Consider the following 10,243-nt stretch of genomic DNA (forward strand, 5'->3'; position numbering starts at 1 on the left):
TGTGGGTGGAGCCTGTAATGTTTTTGTTTGCAGTGCTGATGTGGGTGGAGCCTGTGATGTTTTTGTTTGCAGTGCCGATGTGGGTGGAGCCTGTGATGCTTTTGTTTGCAGTGCTGGTGTGGCAGGAACTGGGCCTGAGAAGGGCACTAACTGAGTTTTCTTACCCACAGGGCCTTCTACCTGGACAAGTCCAACCTGCTCCCCAGCTCAGCACCAAAAGCGGCCTTAGTAGACAAGGTAAATGAACCCCCAGATGGGCTGTTGTAGGTGCGCCCTGTAGCGAGGGGTAGCCTGTGGCCCCCGGCCCCCCAGCTGACATGTGCCTGCCCCCCCGCAGCTGATGCGCCCCCTGAACGCCCTGGAGGAGCTCTATCGGCTGATGGAGAGCTTTGTGAGCTCACGGCGGACAGCGGCCTGCCAGTTCACAGCCTGCGGTGCATCTGGGGTGGGGCTGCTCACGGTGGCGTCCGAGCTGTGCGACCGCCTGGGGGCCTGCCACATCGTCATGTGCAACAGCGGGGTGCACCGGTGAGCCCACCACCCCTCTCTCCCACCTCCTGGGGACATCTTTCCTTCTCTGTGACTTCTACTGAAGCATAGTTTAAACAAATGAGTGAGTCTTAAATAGGAATATCCATTAAAGCCCCCTTACTTATTAATGCAGTGACTATTAATACACTTTGTGCTGGAGCAGCTCTCCGCAAAATGGTGATCATACCAGCATCTCCTTTCTCGCTGGAGAGATGATTATATCTGCTTTTAGAGTGTAGTTATTAGTCACTTATCCTGATCTAATTAGAGATCATGAGATATCATTTTTTTCATCCCAGTGTGAAATGTAATTAATTACAGCAGTTTGGTCAGAATAAAAAGCCGCATATCCGTGACATTCTGAGCGGTTTCTAATGGAATCCCACCAGCGGCTCTGAACACCAGCCCTGAAACGCTGCTCATACCCAAAACCCGAACAGCAGCACCGTCTCTCTGCTCATGGCTGCTCTCAGCCAACGGGCAGCGGCAGATTCTGACACCTGGAAATGATTTATGTGATTGCTGCAGTTCTCCCAAATCCCTCAAAGGTATCCGGGCTCCTTTTCACCAATTATTCTCAGGAAATACTCCTGCTGTTTCTCAGTTGAACTTTCCGTCCCTGAAACCTTTCTGCACTCACCTCCTCACATAGATCCTGTGATCTTAGGGGACGAACAGAGTATTACATATATAATGCTTCAAAATGACTGGAGAGACAATTCAGAAGCAGATCTCAGGAGACAGCAGCGCTGACTTTAAACCCGGGCTGTGCGGAAGTTTAAAAACACGGTAAAATCGGAATGGCTTGGACTCCGTTGTTATAATTCTGTTGTGACCCTCTGATGTTGGGGATCTTCCACCTGAACACCACCCTCCTGTAGAAAGCTGTCCAGCTCGAACCCAGCACCGCCTCCCAGATCCCTGATCCATAGTCTCTGCTTTTATCGGCATATTATCTGGGTAGCCCCTTGTTCACACCCCGCAATGTTGGGGATCTGATCCTGCTCCTCATTCTGAAAGGATGAAGCTACCCGACCAGAGCCGTGAGTTCCATCTTGATTTATCCCGGCTGGTCCCATTTGCCCATTTCCATCACCCCCCATCACCGCGAACTGCCGGATAATGATCAGCTCAGCAAGCAGCAGCTACCACTAATTCAAAGGGGCTTTGATTTGAGGAGCTTCTGTGGGAATTAGGGGAGGTGTTGGGGGGGCAGGGTGACCACAGGAGCAGCTGGGAAGGTTCAGGAAGGGGCTGCCTAGCTCATTATCAATGAGCAGTGTTTCCCAACCCGGTCCGTGGGGACAGACAGACGGTCCACGTCTTTGCTCCTTTCCCGTTCCCAGTAGGAGCAAAAACGTGGACTTTCTGTGGGTCACTGAGGACTGGATTAGGCAACACGGAGCATGTGCAGTGAGGGTGTGGCAGGATTACAAGTTCATACCTCACTTCTGCGTGTGCGCTCACGGTCCGTGCACAGGATGATATAAATTTCATCATGGGAGGTTTGCACTGGACGGTGTGCATGCAGCCCAGATTTTCATGTCTGGCGGACACCGTGAACGCTGGTGCACATCGACTGCGGAAGTGTGAGGAAATGAACTAGGTGTTTCCAGTAGGTGGCAGCACTAGTTTCACAGATCGGAGGTCAACAAAGAAAGAGCAGAAGAAGAATAGTTGTTGTAGGAGGTGCTGAGGTACCCGCATATCTGATTTTTCACATCATCCAGACATTAATTAACAAAAAATCGGTATGCCATTTTACTTTAATACCACCTCAGCCTAGTATCAACTTTGAAATTGTTTACTTATTTCACTACATGGCTTGTATTTGTGCTTGTTGCAATGCATCTGCCGTCTGCTGGTCTGGTGGATTATCACTGCTGTATGTGGGCGTTGACCACATCCCTGGACAGTATGTGCACACGGTTACGCACGTGTGACCATGCGTGGACCCTGACAGCACATGGAAAAGTCAAGAATGAGTTAAGGCTTTACAGTCCTTTAACTACTGACTGCTTGCTAATAAAGTAGAAGGACAAAAAGGATAAAAAAGGGGGGGTGGGCCGGTGTGTGGCTCAGCGGGTTAGGACTGCCGGGGACCGGAAGGTCGTTGGTTCAACTCCCATGGTCAGAGGAATGATGTCACCGTTGGGCCTCTGAGCGAGGCTCTTTACCCCAAGTTGCTCCAGGGACTGACTGACCCGGCTTACTCAAAAAATGTACGTCACTTGTTCTTGCGTGTGAAGCTTCTCTCCCCTGCTGCTGTATGTCTGACAGCCCTGCCCTCTGTCCTCTCCTCTAGCTGCACCCTCAGTGTCACTCTGGAACAGGCCATTCTACTCGCCCGGAACTACGGTTTGCCTCCGCGCTGCATCATGCAGGCCACGGACGTCATGAGGAAGCAGGTGCGGCCCGTGCGTCTTCTCACGCCGTCATCTGTGGTCTTCTGAGGAACCTCAGTGCCAGTTCTTCTTGCTTGTGTGATGAGTGAAGGTCTTAGCTCAGCTTGCTGTGGAATCTGCTGCAAGCTGTGAGATCTGCACCATCACTATTATTAAAATGCAAACTAAGTACCCCCCCCCTTCAGTGTTGACATCTTCATTGTGAGCATTCGGCCAGAGACCGATCATCTCAGCCGGCTGCTTGGCTTCTCCCCTCGGTGCGGATTTGATGCATTGTTGCACGCTGCTGATGGTCCGATGAGGTCGCCCTTGGTCCTTATTGTTCTTGTTGGGTTGTTCTGGAGCTACATTGACTGTTCTGTCAGCGGGAGGGAGTGAAAATTTACCGTTCTGCTTCAGTATGTACAAAGCACACGCAAATAGGTGTTGGGGATGCAGCTGTGGGCAGGGCTGGTGGTCAGGCAGGACTGAGGGTGAGATTAGTCACCTTGTGAGGTCCCCTGCGTGGGACGGTGGTGTCACGCTGGGGCGGTGACCCACAGCTGCCCGCCTCTCCCTGTTTGTGTATTTATTTATTTATGGGTGTTCTTTGCACCCCAGCATATCCACCCCAGGAGGCTGCTTGCCTTGCTCACCGTCGCCAGTAGAGGTGCAACCGTGACACAATGTCATTTATTACCATTAACACAAGAGGGCAATATAGGCGTAATCTCAGGTTTGCTTTGAGATTTTATTTTTGGATTTTGCACTGCAGCATAAGGCCAAAACGGTTTGAAAACAGCTTTCTTGTAAATGTACATGAGCCCTGAATTATTGATCAAAGCGAACGGTGGGCAGACTGTATCGTTACACCCCTAGTGGGCAGAAGTCTTTACCCGGCCCGGAATCTGGCGTTTTGAGGTTTTTGTTTGTTTTTTTTTTATTGGAAGATGGTTGAGCTCCCAGGTAAAATGTGTGGCAGCCAAATGGCAGGAATAAGGTGACAAAAAAGAGTCTGGTGCCGCCCCACATCACGTCACATCACCCCACCTCCCCATGCATCACCTTACCTCTCCTCACATCACCCCGCTTCCTCACACATCACCCCGCTTCCCCACACATCACCCCGCTTCCCCGCACATCACCCTGCTTCCTCACACATCACCCCGCTTCCTCACACATCACCCCGCTTCCCCACACATCACCCCGCTTCCTCACACATCACCCCGCTTCCCCACACATCACCCCGCTTCCTCACACATCACCCCGCTTCCTCACACATCACCCCGCTTCCTCGCACATCACCCCGCTTCCCCACACATCACCCCGCTTCCTCACACATCACCCCGCTTCCCCGCACATCACCCCGCTTCCTCACACATCACCCCGCTTCCTCACACATCACCCCGCTTCCTCACACATCACCCCGCTTCCTCACACATCACCCCGCTTCCTCGCACATCACCCCGCTTCCCCACACATCACCCCACTTCCCCACACATCACCCAACCTCCCAACACATCACCTCGCCTCCCCACGCATCACGCCTCTCCGTGCCTCACCCCGCCTCTTTATCGTCCCCCTGCGTCAGGCTGGCTCACCCAGCGTACCGCTGTATCACCCCACGCCCCCACATGTGACCATGCATCACCCCAGCCATGTGCTGCCCCCTTTCATATTGACTTGGAAGAGATTTTCGTTTTGACTGGTAGCATTTGAAGGAGCTGCAGCCAGAAGCAGGAACAGGAACCTTTGCTTTGTAAGTTAATTCAAACACAAAGGTGGATCACTGTTGTTATGAAGCGTTGAGAGAGGGTGCGCCACAGAGCACGGATATCAGCCCAGCCTCTCTGTATGCCAAGGCTTTAGGGAAGATGCTGATGCATCATTATTATTTATATAAATATGTTTGGAGTAAATTTACTGAATGTTGTTTTTCTGAAAATGAGCTGCAGACTGCTGAGCCCCAGGGCGTAGTGGAGGAGGGCGGTGCTTCACGCGTTTGCGTGACTAAATCCAATCACTGGAATGAATGGAAATCAGACCCAGTTCCTGATTTTTTTCTTTTATTTGATTTCTGTCAGCAAGATGTTTTGGGGGATGGAGGTGTGATGGAAGAGTGACTTTATCTGTTAATTTGCCAGATGGAGAGTGGAGGGTGCCATGCCTGAGCGTTTTAAGCTGCCTTTCGTGTTTTCTCTCCGTCTCTGGGAGTGCAGGCCTCTCAAAAACACCACCGCTTTGATGGTGCTTCTTGTGAGGTAATGGAGAACGGCTCTCGGTGACGCAGACGGGAAACAGGGCTGGAATGCAAAGTGTTTGGCTGATGTGGGGGCCTGTTAAACATGCCCAGATCCTGCACCCAGCCCTGACTCACACGATTGGCTGCTGCCTTCCCAGCTGAGTGCTGGCCCAGCCGGATTGGCCATTTCGATAAAGTGATGACTTTGGGCGGGGTCAGGGCCCGATGTCACCTGGAGAGTGTCCGACAGACTCCGCCCACCTCGCATCCGGCACTTCCTGCAGTAAGTAAGGCGAAGATGCACCAAATGGTGAAACCTGGTTTTCTGGGGGATTCTGGTGCTACCAGCAGGAGGCGCTGTGGAGGTGTACCGACTCACCTAGAGGAGCGAGTGCACGTGTTGGTGCAGCTCACTGTGTGACCCCTTTGTTGCCCTAATGTGTGTGCGGTTCCCCTTCCTGTCACAGGCCATCCCAAAGGCTGTGACCTCCAGCCATTCCTACTAAAAAACTTGTGTTGTTCCCATGGTGGGAGGGGCAGTGCTTAACATAGTGAGGCTGCTTTTATTCTTCTCTGGAACCTCCTGTCTGTCTGGATCTCGCCCTGGCCCAGTCCGACCTGGCTGTCAGTCTGGATCAGTACCACCATAGATGTCCTACACCAGCTGACGTTTGGAGTAGAGATTATGTTTGTCATGCGTCTGGAAAATGGGTGAGATTTATACTTTCATCTGTAATGGCTGCGGCATGTTTTTGCAGGTACCTGTCACGGTACAGGACAGTGTGCCTGTCATAGATATCTGTGTGTGTCATGCCTGTGTGCGTGTGCCTGTCATAGATATCTGTGTGTGTCATGCCTGTCATAGATATCTGTGTGTGTCATGCCTGTCATAGATATCTGTGTGTGTCATGCCTGTCATAGATATCTGTATGTGTCATGCCTGTCTGCGTGTGCCTGTCATAGATATCTGTGTGTGTCACGCCTGTCTGCGTGTGCTTGTCATAGATATCTGTGTGTGTCATGCCTGTCTGCGTGTGCCTGTGATAGATATCTGTGTGTGTCATGCCTGTCATAGATATCTGTGTGTGTCATGCCTGTGTGCGTGTGCCTGTCATAGATATCTGTGTGTGTCATGCCTGTGTGCGTGTGCCTGTCATAGATATCTGTGTGTGTCATGCCTGTCATAGATATCTGTGTGTGTCATGCCTGTGTGCGTGTGCCTGTCATAGACATCTGTGTGTGTCATGCCTGTGTGCGTGTGCCTGTGATAGATATCTGTGTGTGTCATGCCTGTCATAGACATCTGTGTGTGTCATGCCTGTGTGCGTGTGCCTGTCATAGACATCTGTGTGTGTCATGCCTGTGTGCGTGTGCCTGTCATAGACATCTGTGTGTGTCATGCCTGTGTGCGTGTGCCTGTCATAGACATCTGTGTGTGTCATGCCTGTGTGCGTGTGCCTGTCATAGACATCTGTGTGTGTCACGCCTGTGTGCGTGTGCCTGTCATAGATATCTGTGTGTGTCTGTCACACTTGATCATGTGTACCTGTCACGCCTGTCTGTGTGTGTCTGTCAGCATTTTGTTCTGATAAAAGGCAGCCTGACTGTTTGAAGAAAAATAAAAGCCCAGAGCTGCTGAAATTATTCGCTGGAGGTGATTTATCATATGAGGAACTTGCAGCTCGTCTCTGCGACGTAAAATATGTGCCAGTTTCCCCAGTCAGCATTAACAGTGAGCAGACCGGTTCCTCCGTGACGGCAGACAAGGCCAGCCTCGTCAGTCAGGGTCCTGTGAAATATGGTGACGTGTCTGAAATGCTGAGTTAGACTGCAGGGATGTTTGCGAGGAGCTCAGAATGGCAATGCATCTCCCAACGGCATCGCAGCGTTAATGATGCCCGTGTGACGCAGCGCACACGCAGCCCGGGGACGGCAAGCACCACTGCTGTTATTTTCTGAGCACCTTTGAGGTATAATGACCTGTCCTGTCTTAGAGCCAGGAATATGCTGTCCTGACAGCTTGTGACGGCACAGCGTTCCTGCTCAGGACCGGCAGCTGCGTACAGAAAATATGTTTATGTGCATCAGTGACATTCTAAACCCTTTACCTTTTTACCAGGGAGCGAGAGTCCAGAACTCAGCCAAGAATCTGGGGGTGCGGGACCGGACCCCATCATCGGTGCCCAGGTGACGTGAAGCTCACGACTCCATCTTTACTGCTTTTTAATGAGATATTAAACCCTGATCGTTGTGCAGCGTGCCTGAGCCTTTAGTGGGACTGATGGCCTCAGGATAGAGCAGCCCCTCAGCAGTACCCCCTCCCCGTTCACTGTATTCCTTTGCCGCCTCCTCTTGCCTGTCTCATTACACTTTCAACCCTGAAATGAAATGATGCTTCATTTGCATTTGCACAAGTGTCAATGTCCAATGCCCCCCTGTTGAGGTTGGATTCAATCCGACGACCATCCAATACCAGTAGAGAGGCCTAGACCCCCTCCCCCCGCTCTGAGCAACACATGCCCCTCTTTAGGGTACTTCATATTTTCTGAGGTGTCGGACAATATGGGCCTGACCTGTTTGACCCGAAGGGAGGGAAAGAAATACTCTCTTCATTCGACCCGTCACCGTCACTAAAAGCGGAGATTGACTGCAAGCCGCCTCTGGCTGATAGCCTTATTGAGAACCACTTAGCAAAACTGGCAAACACAATTAGGTCAAGCGGATCGTTATTTAAGGTTCAATAGCAAGACAGATCATTTAATTAAGCTTCTCAGCGATAACTGGAGTGACCTAAACACAGAACCTGCAAGAGGGTTTCTGACCTCTGGCAGAGATGCAGTGTAGCGGAAAATGAGGGGTTTTAAAATACCGTTAATGTTTGATGTTCTAGCGTGACCCCATATGACGCAAGGAGAAGAAAGTTAACTTTTGTGTATGAGGGAAATGTACAAAATGTGTAAAATGGCACAATGACTGCGACCTTGTGTTTGGCTGACACACTCGAGCAGGCCCAATCAGATCAGCTCTCCATTAAGGGCACAGTGAGCTGGGACTGTTTGGACCACTGGCCAGTCCAGTTAGGGGATCAGCAGCTCTGATTACGGGACTTACTGCCCAGCTCTGCTCTCGAGGGGGGGGCTCTGACATCTCTGTGCATCTCTCCTTCCCAGGCTGTACAAGCTGTGCCAGCCCCCACCCCCGGACGGCGAGCCATGAGGTTGCAGGACCAGACGGCAGCAGCGACGGCCCAGGCAGCAGTCGGGCCGGCACCGGGCCTGGGCCGCGGGCCTCGGCGTCACATTGGCTCTCTGGGTTCCCCCCCTTTTACATACTACCTGCGTGTAACTCTGTAGTGCTTTTATTTTGTGTGTGTGTTCCTCTGCGTTCCACTTACATTACAACTCATTTTTATTTTCAGTAACTTGGTATTAAAAAACTAATCTAAAGAAGGACCTGGAGAAATCTCTGCATGGTTTTAACAATCAGCTCATTCCGGAGTGAGTTTATGAAGGGATTTGCTGTAAATAACTGCTCTGGATGAGAAATGACACCTTTTTTTGCGCACTGAAATATGTACATTTCCTGTAACAGTACTCAGCAGCACTTTGGCGTCCTGTTTCATGTGCTTTCAGTTTATGTGATAATGGGGATTGTACTGGTGCCCCCTACTGGTAAACAGATGGAAGCTTGTGGTTGTCTCATAGTTAGATTAATGCAGTGCAGTGCAGTGTTTCTCAGCCCACTCCTCGGGGACACCAAGACAGTGCATGTTTTTGCTCCCAGCTCCCGGTTTTGCTATTAGAGGAGCAAAAATATGGACTGTCTGGTAGGGAGGTGGGAGAGAGCAAAATGGGGACCATCGGGGATCCCAGAGGACCGGGTTGGGAAACACTGGATTAGTGTTTTTTTTGTCTGCAGGACGTTTTTCCTGCCTTTTATAACATCAGACTGGACAGGAAGACAATCTTTTAACTGACATGATCTGCTAGGCGGTAACAGTAACAGGGCACTACAGACAAATGATGTAGTCAATGCTCAGCACTGCCATGTGCCACAGAGTCCCGTCCCCAATACTCTCATGTCACAAAACACAACCAGCCCACCCTGCTCTTTGTGAGAGTCACCCGGTGTGCTAAGATCTTCACATACAAAACGAGACAGACTATATACCTACATGCATATATATAATATATAGACATATATAGTAGTATATATAAATAATGTATATACGCAGTATATACATACAGTACTCAGGATGAAATGTTTATTTTCATTAAAAAAAATACTTGCTAATCAGTTGTATCCATTTCCTTATAGATTATTGTATTACTATGCAAATATAAAAAGCTACGTTAACTGCCCTGGTTAAATCTTCAGTACTGTTAGGCAGTCATAATGTTTCAAATGTATACAAATTTAAATGTCTTATTGTAAATCTAAGGTTCTCTTCAGTGTAGCCTCTCTTACTTTAACCTGGAAAAACTTTAAAGCAAGGAAATGTAAAGAAGACTGTAAAGAGGACTGATACGTGAAGATGAGAGTAATTTATTTACTTTGGTAAATTGACCTGAAGCTCCTCCTTGCTGTCATTAAACAAATGCTTGACTGAACTTAAGCATTACCCACTAATCTATAATGTTACTGTAGTTATTAATTTCTATTAAACATTTGAAAAGGGCACTGATCCTAGTTTCCTTCTTCCGTGTGCCAAACAATTGGGTCTTTCGCTCTATGTTTCATTTGCGATCTATCAATGGTATCACATGGGCTTTCCTGTGAAGTAATTCAGGACTTCGGCACCTTAAAGAGAATGCAGTGACCTTGCATGCAGTCTGTATATTTGTCCAGGCAATAAATCTATTTTGGTCTGGATCAGATAGTTCATTGATTACCAGCAGATGTCTTTATCTGAGTCCTAGATCGATGCCCACGACCACAATGCTCACTGCTGGACCTGAAGAGGGTGCTGTTCTCCCCACATGCGCTGCGTTCTGATTAACCTCTCGACCTGGTGTCGGTGATGGTCACTCAGGGGTGCTGCTTGGCTTTATGGGTTGGGATGCTGTCCCTGTACTCGGATGGTCAC

General features: G+C 49.8%; 1 protein-coding gene across 1 annotated transcript in view; it reads left to right on the forward strand.

Annotated features, from left to right (window-relative positions):
• The window catches only part of prex2 (phosphatidylinositol-3,4,5-trisphosphate-dependent Rac exchange factor 2), a 66,900-nt gene extending 58,393 nt beyond the window's left edge, over nucleotides 1-8,507 (forward strand). Inside the window, exons 36-40 of the mRNA XM_072699564.1 lie at nucleotides 171-237; nucleotides 338-528; nucleotides 2,837-2,939; nucleotides 7,277-7,344; nucleotides 8,328-8,507. Of these exons, the coding sequence (XP_072555665.1) occupies nucleotides 171-237; nucleotides 338-528; nucleotides 2,837-2,939; nucleotides 7,277-7,344; nucleotides 8,328-8,373 (475 nt within the window). The 3' untranslated portion in view covers nucleotides 8,374-8,507. The remainder of the gene's footprint in view (nucleotides 1-170; nucleotides 238-337; nucleotides 529-2,836; nucleotides 2,940-7,276; nucleotides 7,345-8,327) is intronic.
• Nucleotides 8,508-10,243: the final 1,736 nt, after the last annotated feature.

Source organism: Paramormyrops kingsleyae, chromosome 15 (assembly GCF_048594095.1).
Source record: "Paramormyrops kingsleyae isolate MSU_618 chromosome 15, PKINGS_0.4, whole genome shotgun sequence".
Classification (NCBI taxonomy): domain Eukaryota; kingdom Metazoa; phylum Chordata; class Actinopteri; order Osteoglossiformes; family Mormyridae; genus Paramormyrops; species Paramormyrops kingsleyae.